This window comes from Orycteropus afer, unplaced genomic scaffold (assembly GCF_000298275.1).
Source record: "Orycteropus afer afer isolate SDZICR_OR568_19922 unplaced genomic scaffold, OryAfe1.0 scaffold00127, whole genome shotgun sequence".
NCBI classification, from domain to species: Eukaryota; Metazoa; Chordata; class Mammalia; order Tubulidentata; family Orycteropodidae; genus Orycteropus; species Orycteropus afer.
Window position 1 is genome coordinate 1,759,725 of NW_006921714.1, and position 19,315 is coordinate 1,779,039.

At 49.6% G+C, this 19,315-nt stretch overlaps 1 protein-coding gene across 1 annotated transcript in view; it reads right to left on the bottom strand.

Annotated features, from left to right (window-relative positions):
• NRDE2 (NRDE-2, necessary for RNA interference, domain containing) overlaps positions 1-19,315 on the bottom strand; it is a 45,300-nt gene that overhangs the window by 2,295 nt on the left and 23,690 nt on the right. Inside the window, exons 4-10 of the mRNA XM_042781484.1 lie at positions 18,637-19,084; positions 17,343-17,748; positions 15,631-15,764; positions 13,188-13,308; positions 5,140-5,315; positions 2,242-2,628; positions 552-1,480 (exon numbers count right to left, since the gene is read on the bottom strand). Coding sequence (XP_042637418.1) covers positions 552-1,480; positions 2,242-2,628; positions 5,140-5,315; positions 13,188-13,308; positions 15,631-15,764; positions 17,343-17,748; positions 18,637-19,084 — 2,601 coding nt within the window. The remainder of the gene's footprint in view (positions 1-551; positions 1,481-2,241; positions 2,629-5,139; positions 5,316-13,187; positions 13,309-15,630; positions 15,765-17,342; positions 17,749-18,636; positions 19,085-19,315) is intronic.

The following is a 19,315-nucleotide window of genomic DNA, read 5'->3' on the forward strand; positions in this document are numbered from 1 at the left end:
TTGCCCAACCTTCCTTCTGAGGAGTGGCTGGTGGGTTTGAACCGCCAGCCGTCTGGTTAGCAGGCAAGTGTCTTATCCACTATGCTACCAGAGCTCCCACCCTGACATAGGTTTCTTAATTACTCCGCTATCAGATGAGACAAGTATGGGAGAGGTGAAGTGACTCACCCGGGTTACCCAGCCGCAGGGGAAGAGCTGGGAACCGAATCCAGAGATTTAAACCCTGGAGTCTGTGCTCTCCACCTGCGTGTTTTCCCCACAGCTTTGCAGGTGCTCTGAGGGTCAATGACCACAGCAAACACAGACGCACCATCAAGAACATCTGAGGCCCAGGAGGCCAGCTATCCTGATGTCTCTAACGAGATGCTATTCCTCTGTAAGTAACGCTCATCCTTCCCCATGTTACTCTACAGCACCCGCATCCCCCAGCGGACGGCCCAGCACTGGCCCATGTTCACTTCTATATTCCGGGGACTGAGCAGGGAGTGCTGGGCACAGGGCGAGTGTCCCGGAAAGCCCCACAGCACACGGAGCAGACGAGCTGTAATTACCTCTGAACAGCTTCCACCAGTCTTTTCCTCATTTTCTCGGTTTCAATTGCAAACAACCAAGGCTCCAAGGATTTGGTAGATCTGGTGACTGCGTCAAAGAACCTTCTGGTCTTGCTGGCACTGTGGGACTTATTCTGAATCTGAACATATGACCTCCAGAGAAGCTGGTTGCCCGGATACAGCTTCAAAGCCTCGGACAGTGCCTCTCGCAGAGGAGCCAGGGGGTAAATGCTAACCTTCATGTGGAACCGGAGCAGACCAGTGTGCATCAGTGTGACAGCTTCAAGAGCATGGGCCACGCTCCCGGGGCTGCCGCTGTCCTCCAGCCCAGAGCCCTCGGGGCACACAGAGCCCTTCAGTTTTGCAAATACCTGCTGGTATACCCGCACGGCCCCATCAATGCCCGTGGTCAAGTACTGGAAGAGCATAAAGCACTTGACCACGCTGATCAGGCGGTTAGAGGAGCTGCTGGGGGCTGGGCCCGAACCCCAGCTTTCATCCAAGCAGCCCTGCAGTGCATGCTCGTAAGCCTTCCGGGCCTTCAGGATGTGAACGGCCAAGACCTGCCCGGTGTAGGGCCTGTAGGGAGTGGCCTCAGTCAGGCTGGTGAGCACGTGGACCGCTCTGGACGTGGCAGCCCCGCTCAGGTCCCACAGCACCTCCACCTCCAGCTCCGCATAGAGCAGACCAAGCTCGCACAGCTCGCCATCCTTCAGCTCGCTGGCTCCCGCCATGCTGAGGGCCGTGTCGAAAACCTTCCTGGCATCCTCTGTGTTGCCCAGCAACCACTCCAGATGTGCATACTGCTTCCAGAGGCAAACACTGCTACAGTTTTCTGGCTCCTTAAGGAGATTCCTGGCTAGTTTTTTGCAGTTCTTTCCTTGTGACTTTAATTTCTTCTTGTTTTTAGTGTTCAGACACCCAATGACCTACAGGGGAAAGAAAAAACAAGTGCAAGTGCTCCATGATTTTAAAGCCACCCATCTGTACACTTCCAACTTCAGAACGTCACCTACAGGGCCTCCCTTCCTTCCCTTATCACACGTTTGGTAAATACTTAGGCTCTCTGAGGCTGGAAATCAAACCCAGATTCTAGCTGGGCTACAGGGGTCCCTAAACTAATACATCCCGGGCTCCTCTGTCAACAAGGCTCATACAGGCAAGATGCCCTTCTCCAGAGAGGTGGCTACCAAATTCCATCAGACACAACTTCAGCAGACAACCCAACAAGTGAGAACTGTAGTTAAAGCTTCAGAACTGTGGTGTGAAGATTCGATACTAGCTGGTGGCCAGCAGGGGGCAGAACAGTCGAGCCACTAATTTCTAGCCGATAGCTACAGAGTAGGGAAGTAGGCAGCTTATTTTATTTAATAAGCCCCTAAGTCCTCTAAGGCCCTGCTTAGGCTTAAGCTCAGTTCTTAACACTAACTGATCACACAATGAGACACCTGGTGATAGCAGAATAACACGATAAACAGGTCCAGAGTCACCCGAGTGCCTGGACTCGTTCCCATCTGCCTCCTCTCACTGCAGCCCCGCAGAAGGGGCAGCCACACCTGAGGTGTTTTGAGGAGTCACTGAAGGAAGAGGGGGTGTGGCCCGGTTTCCGGAGAGCAAGCAGAGCCCACAAGCCCACGCAGGAGCCCCGGGAGAATGCAGCTCAAGGCGAGGCCGCGGTGGCTGCAGCTACCTTTGCTGCCTCGTGCTGTAACCAGGAGCAGCAGAGCCGGGTCTTCTCTTGGCCTGAAAACAGAGGCAGCAGCAGCTGGAAGACGTTGCGGATGAACTCCTCACCCTCTCGGCCGTGCCCCCTGGTCCCACGAGGACAGCCTAACTGCTCCATGTGGCCAACACAGCTCACGCCGGAGAATGGAGGGGCGAGACAAGTCAGGGGGTTTTCATCAACAAGTCCACTATCAAAGATGCTGTTCTCGTCCATGACCAGGTACCTGCAGGAGGCCGGAGGAGAAAAGGCACAAGGCACGCCCAAGAACTGCAGGAAGGCTCCAACCAGCTGAAACTGAAGCTCCCGGCTGCAGAGTCTGATCAGAGACTGTCCGATATCATCAAACAGGACCTGCAGCAGGGACAAAATGACCTGTTCCAGAGCCCAGTGTGTTTCATGAGACAGATAAACAAAAAGCACCCAATATTCCCCAGGGTTCCTTCTACAGGAATGTATTTATGCTTCAACATCACTCAAATAATATCAATTCCAAGTAGACAGGGCCTAGGTTTTCTGCCAGGAGCCTGAATAGCACAAGTGGCTTATAACCTAAAGGCTGGTGGTTCAAACCTACTCAGCGATACCAGGGAAGAAAGGACCCAGCAAACGGCTTCTGTAAAGATGACCGCCCCGTGGCACAGCTCTCCTCTGTAACCCACAGGACTGCCGTGAGTCGGGGCCACCCCACCGCAAGGACAGCTAACCACAGGTTCTCTGGAGGACACAAAAATGTCAGAGGCCTCACAGGCTCCCCGGAGAGCTGGGAGGGCCTGCCAGCAGCCCTGCAGGGCTCAGAGTGTTCTCAGTCCTGGCCACGCTGGGAAGGCGGGGACACACCAACGGGCTGAAGCCAAGAGCTCTCTAGCAAAGCATCTGGAAGGCTGCTCACTTGTGAAAGCATGCCTAACTGCTTCTGTAGTGACTCTGATGAACTGTTAATGAAGCAAAATTTTCATTTTAAGATGCAAGATAGGAACTTTACCATTTTGTGGTTTCTCTGTACAAAATTGCTTCAGGAAATGTAATCCAGGCTCCAAAACTGACCAACAGCTGACAGTTACGGAGGAAACTGCAGGCACAATGAACCATGTTGGAAGCAACTCAGAGCCTTTTTACCAAAGTGTAAACATCTGTAGCTGATTTCATGGAGCCAGTTTAAAGCGCAAGGCCAAAGGGATGCTCCCCTGTGCCAGGCACAGCTCATCGCACCAGCTCTCGGCAAAGGGGGAGTCCAAGCAGAAGCGACAAGAAACCAGCCCACCTGGGGCTCAGCGGGTCAGAGGCGCCCACCAGGGAGCTGTTTGCCCCCGGCTCCAAGAGAAAAAGCGGGAGGACTGCTCCCAATGGCAGTCTGCTCCAGAAACCCACTTCCTGGGGACAACTGTGGGCCTTGAGACCCAGTGTGTGGAAGGGCGGGCCCCACCTCTGCCCCTGCTCTCCTGCTCTACCGGAAAGCTCACCTCCAGCCGGGCAAGGCAGCTCCCTCCTCACCCCCACAGGCCGCTCACCAAGCATCCCCCCAGCTGAGGCTTCCCCGGCAGCCGGCCGCTCCCCACCCTGAGATCGCCCTCTCTGACTGCTTCCCACCCGCACCTCGGCTCCTAATCCCAGTCTCACCCTCTCTGGACCTTCGCTGCTGCTGACCGCCCCCACAGCAGGAGCTCTCACATCAACACATATTCACTCAACGCTCAATACGGAGTGCTCACCGCCTGACAAGCACTGCCCTGAGCACCTGAGACGCAGCACTGGACTCAAGGGCAAGAGTCCCCACCTTCTCAACAGTCACCAGGGAGGTGGGCACCCCTTAGAACCATCGGCCACACACGATCAGCAGGGCAGCACTGCCCAGGGAGAAAGCTCAGAAGGCAGGAGGGACAGGAAAGGACGCAGGGGCATGATAGACAGGGAGGAAGGGGGAAGAACGGTGTCACACTGAGCACTGCAGTCAGCGTTACAGCACAAAGTATGTGTGCATGGGTGGATGCAAAACCAATCTGCTCTCAAAACTTTCACCCACAATTTAAAAAAAAAAGAGAGAGTTGTTGTTGTTGTTAGGTGCCCTCGAATTGTCTCCAACTCCCAGCCACCCCAAGTACAAGAGGATGAAACACTGCCAGGTGCCATGAAAAAAAAAGTGGATTCAAACAAACCCCTACCTTAAAGGCACTTAACAGCTCTATGGGAGGTCGCAGACAATAAACCAAGCCTAGCCAATAAGCTGCCCGTGAAAACCCTGCAGTCTATACCTGGAACCAGTCCCGTGCTGAGCACTACAGTGGGTACCATCGGGCTCCACTCCAGGCACCCAGACAGAATGCCTCCCTTTATCTTAGCACAACTCCTCCAGAACCACTGGCCACTAACCTCAGAGCAGCAAACACCAAGGCACCATGACAGCGAGAAAGTGACATACTCTAGGCACCTGGCACTGAACTGGCATGTCTCTACGTGTACATGACCGTCCCCACCTGGACTCTTTGTCCCACTCCTTTCACCTTCCAGACTCAAGCCACCTGCTAAATCTCTGTGGAGCAGAGAGTGAGGTGGGGGAAGAGCACACAACGCAAGAGCCTACGGCTGTGACTCAGCTTCTGGGGCTTAGGCCCTCAGGCTGCCCCGTGAAAAGTTAACTGAATAACCTAGAAGACAGTCTCCAGAGGGTCTAGTCCCTACATGGTCCCCACGACAGTGGCCAATGAAATTCTCCCCTAGTGTTCAGGAGACATAAGTCCACAGAAATGGACGGGACAGGCAAGCACCTCCCACGCCTGCCAAGGACTAAGAGTCCCAGCACCACTGGAAACGGACGGAGGCAAAGACCCCCACGGCCAGCTCCCCTCCTGGGTGACGGAGACTTACCTGCCTCTCTGGATCCTCGCAGTCTTCCTCGGTTTGCTTCTTGGCCTTATCGGGGCGCCAGGGGCGCCAGTGCCTCCGGTCTCGGGAACGCTCAGCACCGAGCCAGATCTGACACCTGGGCAGGGTCTTATCTCTTATTTCCTGGTCATCTTCTTCTGGTTCATTGTCATCCTCATCTAGACAAGAATAAAACTTCTGGTTCACCCACTCAGCAAACAGAATGCCACTCATTCAATGTCTGCCAGGCATGGTCCTGGGCACTTGGAACGCCAAGATGAGTAAGCCCAAGCCAACCTTCCAGTGGCAGTGGGGACATCTGTAATGACCCAGCTTCCGGGAAACAGGCTGAGAGGTGGATGAAACAATAATGACCCAGCTTCCAGGGAAGCAGGCCGCGAGGTGGATGAAGCAAGATGATCTGAACGTTATCCCACAACGAGAATGGGGATGGCCCCTGTGCTGCACCAGCCCTGGCCGACAGGACTGTGTGGGATCGTGGACTCATTCTGGTCTGTGCTGTCCCGCACGGACGCCACCAGCCTCATGAGGCGCACTGGGCACATGAAGTGTAGCTAGCGAAGGAATTCAAATTTTTTTTTTTTTTTTACTTTTAATTAGCTCTACTTAAATAGCTGCTGAGTAGTCACTGTATGGGACAGCACAGCTGTAAAATGCTACATCACATTAAACAGCCACCGAGGAGCTCTGGTAGCTTAGTGCCTAAAGCACTTGACTGCTAACCAGAAGGCTGGCGGTTCAAACCCACCAGCCACTCCTCGGAAGGAAGGTTGGGCAATCTACTTCCGTAGTGATACAGCCTCAGAAACCCAAGGAGGGGTTGCTACGCATCGGGTAAGACTCAACGGCACATAACAAGTGGTTACCGTATTGGACAGCACATTTCTAGAATGTAACATCACATTTAATGAAAGTATTGGTTTAGATATTCTTAGGCAATTAGAACTTTCAGCCGTGGCCTTATGAATGATTATGACCTATGCTAATATAACTTGCTGGGAAATGGGAAGGGAAAAAAAAAAGTCAACACAAGATAATCTAAATTTATTTCACTTTGTTTCCTAATTCTGAAGATGCAGAATGAAAAAAAATAAAAGTCTGAATCATCTGAAAACTTAAACACTAAAAGCACAAAAAAACAAATAACCATGGAGTGTAAAATGGCAGTCACTCAGGAGACAATGAGACAGTGCTTATAAAACCAAACGGGCACTTGTCACGAAAGCCAGCAACTGTACTGGAAAAAACGAAAACCCATGTTCACACAAAAACTGGTACACAGACAGCTTTACTGACAAGAGCCCCAAACCAGGAGCCATGCAAGTGCCCCTCCAAAGATGAATGAGTGGATAAGGAGACACACTGTGGTGCGTCTGCACCACGGTGTACAGCTTCAGACTCACAAGGAGCGGACAGCTGATACACCAAGCACTTGGATGACTCGAAGGGAGTCATGCCGAGTGGGGGGAAAGTCAATCTGAAAAGGCCGTTGATCCCCTTTACAGAACACACATGAAACAGCACAATCATATCAGAGATGAAGATTAGTGGTTCCCAGGGGACAGGGTTGAGAAGGGTGGAGGGATGGGATGAGATAGCACAAGGGAGCCCTGTGATGATAAGACGGTTCTGTCTCTTCACTGTGGTGGTGGTGGTTACATGAAACTACACGTGATAAAACTGTACAGAACTATACAAATACACAACACACAAATGGGTACAGTGTTGTCAGACGCTGACACGTCGGTTCTGACTCACGGCGACCCGTGCACAACAGAAGGAGACGGGCCTGTGCCCCCACAGCTGTCGCTCCACGGAGCCCACGGCTGTAGCCACCTTGTCAGCCCGTCTTGCTGAGGGTCTTCCTCTTTTCCGCTGACCTCCTACTTTGCCAAGTATGATGTCCTTCTCCAAGGACTGCTCCGTCCTGATGACATACCCAAAGTATGTGAGATGAAGTCTTGCCATCCTCAATTCGAAGGGGTGTTCTGGCTGTACTTCTTCCAAGACAGATTTGTTTTTCTGGCAGTCCGTGGTACATTCAATATTCTTCATCAAGACCATAATTCAAATCCATCAATTCCTCTTCAGTCTTCCTGTCCAGCTTTTGCACGCATAAGAGGTGAATGAAAACACCAGGCACACCTTAGTTTTCAAAGTGGCATCCTTGCTCTTTAACACTTTATAAAGAGGTCTTCCGCAGAAGATCTGTCCAATTCAACACATCATTTGATTTCTTGACTGCTCCTTCCATGGGCATTGACCATAGAGTCAAGTAAAATGAAAGCCTTGACAACTTCAATCTTCTCTCCATTGATAATGATGTTGCTACTGGTCTGGTTGTGAGGATTTCTGTTTTCTTTATGTGGAGGTGTCATCTATACTGAAGGCTATAGTCCTTAATCTTTATTTTCATCACAGTACTTCATGTCCTTCTTACTTTCAGCAAGCAAGGTTGTGTCAGCTGCATGTCGCAGGTTGTTAATGCGTCTTCCTCCAATCCTGATGCTGTGTCCTTCTTCATATAGTCCAGTTTCTCAGCATATAGATTGAGCAAGTATGGTGAAAATATATAACCCTGACACTCACCCTTCTGGATTTTAAATAATTCAGTATCCCCTTTTTCTCTTCGAATGGACTGCCTCTTGGTCTACGTGCAGGTTCCTCATGAGTACAATCAAGTGTTCTGGAATTCCCATTCTTCACAATGCTATCCATAATTTGTTATGATACACACAGTCAAATCCCTCTGCATAGTCAATGAAACACCTTTCTGATAATCTATGCTTTCAGCCAAGATCCATCTGGCATCAGCAGTGGACCCCTGGTCCGTGTCCTCTTCTGAATCTGGCTTGAATTTCTGGCAGTTTCCTGTCAATGTACCGCTGCAACCATTTTTGAATTATTTCCAGCATAATTTTACTTCTGTGTGATATTAATGATATGCTTAGATAATTCTCACATTTACATATATGTAAAACTAGTGAAATCTGAATAAACTCTGTGGAGCATATCAATGTCAGTTTTCTGGCTTTGATACTGTGCTACAGTTTTACAATATGTCACCATTGTGGGGAACTGGGTGAAGGGTACACAAGACCTCCCTGAACACTTCTTTGCAACTTCTTAGGTATCTATGGTAAGTATTTCAAAGTATAAAATTAATGAAACAGAAACAAAACAAAGAATTTAAATGCATGACATATAAGTTAACATTTTAAACCCAATCTTCTATGGTTTTCTGAGTTTCTTAAAGAAGATAATTAAAACTTAGCTATTTATCTCCTCCTACATTGAAAGTAATCCTTTAATCACTCTGAAAAGTCTCACCATAAGAGAAATTATTGCAGTGAGTCAGACATTAGACTCAGAGTCCTGAATTCATTACATTGAGAATTCAAAGGATTATAAAGGTTTTGGACAGAATCCATTCAAGTACACCATGAAACACAATGGAAAGAACGCATAAAAACCTTTTTAGCCATTTCACATGTAATTATTACAAGCAGGAAGTGAGGGTAAGAGACAAGAAAGAAGCTGGGACACAGGCGAGAGGAAATCCCACAGAATGTGTGACAAATCCTAACTACCCGCCAAATGCCCACACTGTCGAGACGGACAGGAGAACGTCAAAGCCGGCTAAACACAATGATACAAAAACAAAAAGGTTTATCAACTAGTCTTCTGGAAACCAGAAGACGCACACCTTTATTTTCACCAGGCTGGGTTTTGGAGGACACCCATCAAATTCATTACTGAAGCAAAAACAGAAGAAGAGCCTGAGATGGCGTGGTAGTTCAGTCTATGTGTCAGCTTGGCGGGGCCTGGTTGAGTGGCTGGACAGTTGGATGAAGTATTCCCCATGATGAGACTGGTAATCAACTCCATGGCGGAATCTACTGGGAGCAGCTGAGTAGCTGCCTTAGGGAATGTGGTCTGCTTCCTGTATGTAAGCAGAAGCCTTGGGGAATGGTCTCTAGCTTATGGCATGCATGGACCCTGCATGTAGCCATGTCGTTGTTCAGCAGCCTGCCATGCTCTGCTGACCTTGGGACTTACAATGGACTTAAGTTAGTGGCCTGCCACGTGGTTTGGTAATATCAGGACTGTGCCTTTTTACTTGTCAACCTTGGGCTTCTCAGCCTCAGCAGCCAGCAGCTGAGTGATGAAAAGCCTCTAGCTCCAATGGGCCGGGAGCAGGAGGCAGAGCTGGACCCCAAGGTTATGGGGCTTTCACCTAGCCGCTAGAGCCTGGCACTTTGAACTTGGACTTAAAGCCTCCAAACTGTAAGAGAATAAACTCCTGTTTGTTAAGGCCATCCCATTTATGGTATATTCCTGTCAGAGTGGCACTAGGTAACCAGAACAGATAGAAATGGGAAAGTTTGCAAGGACTGTGAGTCCTTATGCAGGAGGCCTTGGTGGCCCAATAGTTAAGATCCAGGCTGCTACCTGAACAGCTGCTGGTTCGAACCCACCAGCTGCTCTGAACCCACCAGCTACTCCACAGGAGAAAGCTGTGGCAGTTGGCTTCTGTATAGATTCACAGCCTTGGTGTTCTGGTTCCCTAGTGCCACTCTGATAAGAATATACCGCAAATGGGGTGGCCTAACAAATAGGAGTTTATTCTCTTACAGTTTGGAAGCTTTAAGTCCGGTTCAAAGTGCCAGGCTCTAGGGGCTATGCGAAAGCCCCTCAATCTTGGGCTTCAGCTCTGCCTCTTGCACCTGGCCCACTGGAGCTAGAGGCATCTCCTCACTCAGGCAGCTACTGGCTGCTGAGGCTAACAAGCCCAAGGTCAACAAATAAAATGGCACAGTCCCAATGTTACCAAACCACGTGGCAGGCCATTAACTTAAGTCCATTGTAAGTCCCAACGTCTGCAGAGCATAGCAGGCTGCTGAGCAACAACACGGCCACAAGCAGGGTCCAGGCGTGCCATAGGCTACAGACCTTTCTCAAAGCTTCTCCTTAAATACAGGAAGCAGACCACATACCCAAAGGCAGCTACTCAGCTGCTTGTGGTAGATCCCACCATGGAGTTGACTGCCAGTCTCATGATGGGGAATAACTACCACTAGCTGCCCAGCCACTCAACCAGGCCCAGCCAAGTTGACACACAAACATAACCACCACACCTAGAAACCCTATGGGGCAGTTCTGCTCTGTCCTACAGGGTTGCTATGAGTCAGAATTCAGCCCACAGCAACAGATTGGTAAGTGCTAACATACCTCTCTAATGCAACCTGAAATACCGAGGTTTCAACACTTGCATCATCCTTCTGAGAAAAATCACTTTACAGCTGACTATGAGTGGCCATTAGACCTTTGGACACCTGTCAGAGAAGTGATGCTAACTTGGTCTCTGGACACCACTATGAGAACTCAACTAGCTTAGAAACGCAGAATGGCTTAAACTATTCGGCATAGGCACTGTGCATTGTAGAGCCTGACTCCAACCACAAAGGAAAAACCAACCACAAAAGCACAGCCTTGAAACATACAGAGCTGCACTGACTCAGGCACTGGGAGAAAGAGCGGAGCTGGGATTTCTTGTTTTGGGCCCTGTCACTTGGTGTCGCAGACTTGGTGGTTAGCAGTGCAATACCCACTGCTGGCTTGTGCAGGGTTTTCTCATATACAGAACCACGGGCACCAAGCATGAAGAACTGCCAGCTCCAGGGAAATCTGAGCAGCTAAGGCCTCTGCACCCTCTAAACGAGGCATGTCCGCTGCCTGACAGCACTGCCCAGAAAAAACAGACCAAAACCCCTCAGGGGTTCCCTCCTTAGTGACAAGAGTGATCCCACCTGGCCCAGAGCCTTCAGCTGCCATGCAGACGGTGCCTCAGACACGGACTAATCACAAGTTTTCATTCTGCAGATGAAGAAACTAAGGCCCAGCAAGGTGAAGCCTGTGCCAAGAGGCTGGCTGAGCCCCAGGGAGGAGCCCGTCTCCTGCTCCTGGTGCACCCACCACTCTTTCCACCTGCATTTCAACGAGAACAGTCAGCTGGGTGCACAGCCCTCCACCAGCCACCCCTGCACACTGAGCTGCCCTCAGAGGCTCAGTGTCGACGAGCTGCACTGTCCACTGCAGCAGCCACTACAGCGTGGCGGCTGCACACCTAGAGTGGCTGCTCTGAACCGAGGTGTCCACACCAAGCTGCAAGTATGAAAAAAAGTGTACAGTACCGTAAGTACAGTAAGGGTTCAACACTGATTACATGCTGAAATGATGTTTTCGTATATTACATAAAATAAAATACAGTCTATTTGACCTGTTACTTCTTTTAAAAATGGTTGTTAGGTGCCACTGAGTCGGTTCTGACTCATCGTGAGCCCATGTGCAATAAAACGTAACACTGCCCGGTCCTGTGCCAGCCTCGCAATCCCTGCTATACCTGAGCCCATCATTGCAGCCACTGTGTCAAACCATCTCGTTGAGGGCCTTGCCCTTCTTCGTCGACCCTCCACTTTACCAAGCATATCCTTCTCCAGGGAATGGTCCCTTCTGACAACATGACCAAAGTAGGTGAGACCAAGTCTGGCCACTCTTGCTTCCAGGAAGCATTCTGGCTGCACCTCTCCCAGGACAGATCTGTTAGTTCTTCTGGCAGGCCATGGTACTTTCAGTATTCTTCGCCAACACCACAACTCAAAAGCATCAACTCTGCTTCAGTCCTCCTTATTCATTGTCCAGCTTTCACATGCATATGAGGCGACTGAAAACACTGGAGCTTGGATTAGGCGCACCTTAGTCTTCAAAGACATGTCTCTGCTCTTCAGCACTTTATAGAGGTCTTTTGCAGCAGATTTTCCCAGTGCAATACATCATCTGCTGCTTCCATGGATGTTGACTGTAGAACCAAGTAATATGAAATCTCTGACAACTTCAATCTTTTCTCCATTTATCGTGATGCTGCTTATTGGTCCAGTTGTAAGAATTTTCATTTTCTTTATGTTGAGGTGTAATCCATACTGCAGACTGTAGTCTTCATTCTTCATCAGTAAGTTCTTCAAGTCAGCCTCACATTCAGCAAGCAAAGTTGTGTCATCGGCATATCGCAGGTTGTTAATGAGTCTTCCCTCGATCCTGATGCCACACTCCTCTTCACAGAGTCCAGCTTCTCGGATTATTTGCTCAGCATATGGACTGAGTAAGTGTGGTGAAAGGATACAACGCTGACACACTCCCTTCCTGATTTTAAACCATGCAACATCCCCTTGTTCTGTTCCAACAACAGCCTCCTGATCTACTTTTAAAAGCAGCTGCGAGATAATCAGAAACGACAAATGCAGTTCCCATTCCATTCCTACTGGACAGCACTGAACCTGGGAAAGAGCTGGGGCCACTCAGGACGATGGTTTTATAAATGCCACAAACCAAAACCAAACCAGCTGCTGCCAGGTTGATTCCCACTCATGACAACCCCTGTGCGCAGAGTGGCAATGTGCTCCAGAGGCTTCTGTGACCGACCTCTGGGGACAGACTGCCAGCCCCTCTCCTGAGGAACCTCTGGGTGGATGTGAGTGGCCAACCTTCAGTGAGTAGTGGAACACGCAACGTTTGCACCACCCCCGGACTCCGATGTAAATGCTTAATAATTGTTTCATAATATTTCTAATGAGGCAAGCATTTTTCGAAGGACCCTGGTTTGGACATGGCCAACAGAACAGAAAGACTGCCTGAATGGGGTGTGTGGGGGGACAGTGAACAAGATTTCAACTTCTTCCAGGGCAACCTAGGAAAGGACAAATGGACAGCACTTCCCCTGGAGAGGAACTCAGGCCCTCAAAAGAGTTCTGTACCAAAGGACGAGGAACCAACTGCTTCAAGGGGTCAGAGGGGAAGAGTTCACCTCCCAGAACGTCTGTTAGTGTGTTTCTGACATCTTGACGGTTGCTCTATGTTCTTAGGCTACTACTGATAAACACAGCTTATACAGATAAACAAACACATGGATTTAAAACAAGAAAAGAAATACCACGAGAGAGAGGCCAGCGTGTCGCGGCCCAGAGGTGTCTCACCTGGGCTGACGACCACCCAGCCGCCCTGCTCCTGCTGATGCATCCATGCCCTCCAGCCTCGGGCTCCCTTCTCCCCGGCCCGGGGCTCGCCACTGTCCCAGAAGGGCTCAAAGAATTCCACCTGTGTGGATTAAAACAAGGAGGTCATGCCAAACGTCCACAAAACTGCTGAGTCACTGGGCATAGAGCCAATGGACAAAGGGGTGGCTGGGATTCCTGACTTGAAGCCACGCTGCGATCAGTCTTCGAAGATGCGTGATACACACTCCCAAACAGAAAAGCTTCTATTCTATTCTGTTCTAGCTCAGCTAGTGTCCCAGTGACACCACACCCTCGAGCGGAGGGTGGACGTACTGACTTGATTCTGACAAACAGAACAGCAAAGTGATGGGGTGACACTTCCGAGGTTAGGTGACAAAGAGGCTGGCCGAGGTGTGGCGAGAAGGGCCTGCAGCTAGGTAGGAAAGGAGCGTTTTCCCTGTTTTCACCCTGCCACACCAGTCTCCCCAGGACAGTGGCACTGCTGCTTCCCCTAATGTCACTGAACCCCCTAACTGATCCCTGCTTGTAGGACCTTTTGAGGAGAAAGACACTCAAAGTTTCAAAGGACAGACTGAGCTCTTGAGGGTATGACTGCATCTTAACTTTCTATTCCTGACACGTGGCACAGTGCCCAGCAGAGGAGAGACTCCTGAAATGGCAGTTGGCCCAGATGTTCCCGTGGTAAACGTCAATGAACAAAGAGGGCTGCATGCTAAAGCCTGGCCCCGTGAGCCCCTTCCTGCATTCACTGGGTGCTAGGTCTGCACTGTGGCAACCAGCTCCCTGGCAACAAATCATCCGGTGGACCAGAATGTGAACAAAGCAACGAAAAGGAAAGGGATCATGTTATCAACTGACAATAAAAACTTCACAAGTGAGCCAATTCCCTGCTCAAGGAAAGCTTTGTAGGAAGTCTTCTGAAGAGGACAAGCAGGCTTCCAATGGACACAGCAGGGGCCAGGAGCTGTGGTTACCCAGCCTGAGCCCAGGGAGTGCCCCACAGAGCTGCGAGATGTGGGCCCACTCAGGGAGAGCAGCTGGGGAGATAACACTCCCCTTTTTGAAGTTTTGCTCTTCAGAAGGGATGATAGGAGGTGTACTCAAGAAAGAACCAAGAGTATGCTCAGTGGTTAGAGCCCAGCGTTTGTTCCATAGGAGCAGGCCAGCAGGATCTGGCTCTGTTTGGTCTGTGTCTTGCACCTGTGTTTATGGTAGCATGGCTCTGAGTTACAGAGGAAGTATACGATAGCATTAGATAGCCAGCTTTATTTTGAAGTTGCCACACTAACGCTCCATGTGCTCGTAGGCTTAGAAATCTCCAGAGTGTGCACTTGGGTCCCGTGATACTTCCGAGCAGCCGTCCTCCAGGCTTCAGTCATGGGTAGTGTCCTCTGGTCTGTCAGCAAGAGCTCCCACTGGACACCACCTCCAGCAAAGGGTGGGATAAGGGAAATTCTGATACTGACCAACCCCGTTCCCCCCTGCTCCTGAGTCTGCTAAGAATCACTTCTGTAGCATAACAAATTTTTAGAATAGCGAAACATACCTTAAAATGTAATAATTTTGTCACTGGGCTTATATTAATGAGTTACACCACTATGAACTGGTATATCTTTAACTCGATTTTGTCTGGCAACACCAACACGGTAGCAATGGTCTTCACTGGGACTTCATGAAACAGTCACCCGATAGAGACCCCAGCATCAAGAACTCAGGAGCCCACCCTCCTCCACCAAACCCTCTCTGCACAGTAGGAACCCGAGCTTTCTCCCAGGAAAAGGAGAAAAAGTTCCCTTGCATGCTTCACTCTATGGCAAGACTTTTTCACTGCGTCACATAACAAACAGTGGCAAAGGCCACTGGTTGTCATCAAACCATCTCCCTTCCCCAGTTAGGATGGTGTTGACCAAGTGTCAGCAGGTCATTTGAACAGCAATTCCAGCAAAGATTCTAGGAGGTGTAAAGGTTTACTGGGGAAATAACACAAGCCCCAGATTAGAACGCATACAGGAAGAAGAGAGTGGCACGTGGCTTAAAATGACATGACAACCATTCCTCTGACTGGGCGCTAACTGCCATAAACAAGACAGAAGGAAGGGACATCAGTGAGACTTTTGATTTTAAAAAAGCAAACAAAAAATCTCCTTCCATCTCCCCACGTTTCATTATGGCCCTTATGGAATTCTCCTTCCATTGCCAGAATATTTCTGGGCAACAACCCTCAGCTGATATAAAGGAGGATGTTATGTTGTAAGAACACTACCACCTCCTGCCATTGTCCACACCTTCCTCCCAAGGGGTGACAGAGAGAGAGAGACAGAGACAGAGACACAGAGAGAGAGAGAAGGAGAGACAGACAGACAGACAGACAGACATGGACCAGGTCTGCGGAAACCGGTACCTGTCCTTTGGTAGGCAGATCTTTCACACTGTCAGGTTTGAAGAAGGTGAAGTCAACCATGGCCTGGAACAAAGAGACCGCCTTCTCCGAGTGGCCGGCCTGCCGCAGAAAGTGGCACTGCTGCAGAAAGAGTGCTGGGAACAGGGAGAGAGGGGCAGAACCTGTCACACTGTCACGGAGGAAACCAAATTTCTACCAACCAGCAGCTCGAGACCCAGAAAACCTTCTCCCTGAAATCAGTTACTTTTATGTTCTCAAAGCTATGATGTATGCACATCCTGCTTTAAAAAGGCTCACAAGAGCTCTGTAATCAAAGTAGACTCATCCTAATTTTCATATGAAACCATCACAGGGTACAAATATGAACAATGAAAACCAAATATGGCACACAGAAACAAGAGGCTCATCTGAATGTTGGCTATCAGATCCTCAAAGCTCATTACTACAAGAAAAATTACACAAAAAGGATGATGTAATAGTTTCACCAGAAAGTGAAGCACTGACCACTAGATGGCATTATTCACCAGCAATTATCACCCACAGGCTCAGGGTCTGCAATAAACAGTCTACTGTAAACAAACCTGGTTCAGAGTTCTACGCTGGAAAATTTCACTTGGTCTTAGCTGTGATGCAACATTTACTAAATAGGAAACATAAAGCCATCTGAGCATATCATCAATAACAGTCTCGGTCAGTGTGAAGAATGCTCGTTATTTCTACATACAACCAACACCAAACCCACTGCCATCGAGTCAATTCTGACTCTCAGAGACCCCCACTGGGTTTCCAAAGCAGTAAATCTTTATGGAAGTAAATAGTCCAGTCTTCCCTCCTCAGAATGGCTGTGGTTTGACCCACCAACCTTCTGGTTAGGCACTGTGCCACCAGAGTATCTTATTTCTAGATACACATGAAGATAACGTATTTCTATCTTCAGATGCTAACAGGAAGACTCAACAGCAAGCGTTTAACTTGAATGAATGCCTGCTATGCGGCAGGCCCTGAGCTAGACTCCATGTATTATTGCCCCGTTTACTCCGCACTCTAATCCTAGGAAGCAGGCACCACACTAGTTTTGCTGATGGAGAAACTGGGTAAGGCGCCTGCCCAAGGTCACGCCACAGCCACTGAAGGGCAAAGCCAGGGCTCATGCTCAAGATGGACACTCCATGGCTCCTGCACAATGCACCACCACCTCTCTCTGGTGACTGGCCAAGGTGTACATTCTGGGTTCCTCTGTCCCACCAACAAATCTTACCAGTGTTACGCCGCCAGTAACCTATCAGGGCAGTGCCTTCCAGGCAGTGAGAGCAGCTCACGTACATTACTGCAGGACGTACATTACTGCAGGAGACCCTGTCACTGCGTGAAAACAAAGCACAGACATCTCAACAAATCTAAGACCACTGACCGCCAAAGCAGTTAAGAGACTCAGGACTGTTTACTTGGTTAACCAAGTGGAAGAGGCGGGTCCGGGGAGGCCATCGACTATTTCTAACTATTTCTAACTCCACTGTCTCTAAGGTCATATCAAAACCTATGGTTTGGGGTGAGGGTGGATCTGCCAGACCCAAAAGGAGTCACAATACTTTTTAAAAATGTCTTATCAGACAATTTAATTTCTAAAATAAAACAAAACAAATCTTCTTTTTTAACTCAAGCCAGAACAGTCAGAATTCTGCACACGGCACTGGATGTGGTCCTCTACTTACCAAACATGTCCTCTTCGGTGCCAGGCAACACGGGGTGAGACAAGATGCTGCCGTCCTTAACGGAAGACAAAGTACTCAAGCATTTTCCATACAGGTTGTGAATTTTTGATACTGAAAAGGTGCTAAATTGGCTCTGGCAAAACAGAAGGTATTTCTGCCAAAGGCCTGTGTTGTTGGGGTGCAAGAAGATGAGCTTCTGCCACTCTCTGGCCAGTGTGGCGGGCTCCCACAGCTCCGCGCAGACCTTTAGCCTGGCGAGCTTCAGGTCCACGCTGCTCTGGTTGCTGGTGATGGCCCGCTCCAGAATGGCCAGCTTCTTCTCCAGGACAAGCTTCAGCGACCGCTTCTGCTTCTCAGGCTCTCCATCCTCCAGGGAGTACAGGCCAGGCCTTCGCAGGACCTCGTCCTCAACAACAAAACACCAGTTTACAAATGCAGACGGCCCTGGGGCACCGTTTCTCCCCTCTCAAAATGAATTCTTATCCAGACTTTCTCCTTAAAAGGAGCTCTGGTGGCATAGTGCCTAGGGCCATTTGACTGCTAACCACAAGGCTGGCTTTATCACGATTTCTTTTATAAGAACCTGGTTGCGAGGGTGCCAGTGTCACCTAGTACATCTGATCTTGCGTTTCTGTCACCCAATTTCCCTGTCTACCCTGGCATTTTGAACTTCAATTTCATATACCAGCACCTGGCCTAAAACACCAGGAAAGCCTTCTCAGAAGAACCAACTTCAGCAACAGAAAAGCCAGACGAGGCACAAAACGTAGTAGTGGAGAGGCTACGACAAACCCATGTATTTCAGAAAAAGGAGATCAGAGCTCTAACCAGGGTGACACGTGGGCAGCCCCTTCCCTCTCACAGCCTGTGTCCCTACATGTTCTGTCTGACATCAGGAAAGCCGCCGCCCTGTCTGACCAATGTCCACACTTCCTTCCAGACTCTGTTCGGACTTCCCTTTCTCTCAGAAGTCCCCGAGTGCGTGGCGGCAGGCCACTCTCACTGCACTCCCGCGTGTCCCCACCATCACAGCACTCATCGCCTTCGACGCGCTTCCTTCCCACGTGGCCGTGCTCCTCGCTGGACGCTAAGCAAGCTCAGAGCACGGACTGTAGGCTAATGCACCAGCTGCTCAGCAGGAGAAAGGTGACACAGTCTGCTTCCGCAGAGACTGACAGCTTTGGGAACCCGCTGGGGCAGTTCTACTCTGTCCTACAGGGCTGCTAGGGGTCAGAATCTAGTTGACAGCACTGGGTTTATTCTAATGTGAGAGAACTGAGGCAGCAACACCTACCTGAAAAGCGACAAACTCCATCCACAGCTGTGTATCCCAAGGGTTCTCTCGAACCTTCCTGTTAAACTCCTCCACCCTGGCCTTGAGGATGGCATTCTCTCTGTCCTGTTGTGAGTCTGCAGGCTTTGGCTCTTGCTCTGAAGGGCCCTGTCCTTGTAACCACTGTGTGGTGGAACGGTCATAAATCCCCAGAGGGTTCAGCCAGGTTATGACAGGAGCCACGTCATGTGAGTCCGTCACTGGTATAAACATGACTGGCTCAGATGAGGGAGGTTGGGTATGACTGCTAATGGCAACTCCGTCAACACTCATCAATCCCACATTTTTCTTCGTAAAATAGCGTTCCACGTGCTTGTGTGAATGCTTCTTTTCTGTGGGAGCTCCTTCCCAAGATATGCACTGCTTCTTAGGGTTAATGCCAAGGCAGGAGTCTCCTTTCCTCTTGTACCTTATATTTGGGGTGGGGAAAAAAAAGAAAAGTTACTGCAGGAATACGCATACCACCTCTGATTGACTGAAAGCTCATTAGACTGAACTTCTGGTTACGCAAGTTAACTGCACAGATCCACACTCACCTCACCTTCAAACTGTTCCTGGTTACTGTAAAATGGTACAACCATTGTGGAAAGCAGTATGGCGATTCCTTCAAAAGTTGGAAATACAAATACCATTTGACCCA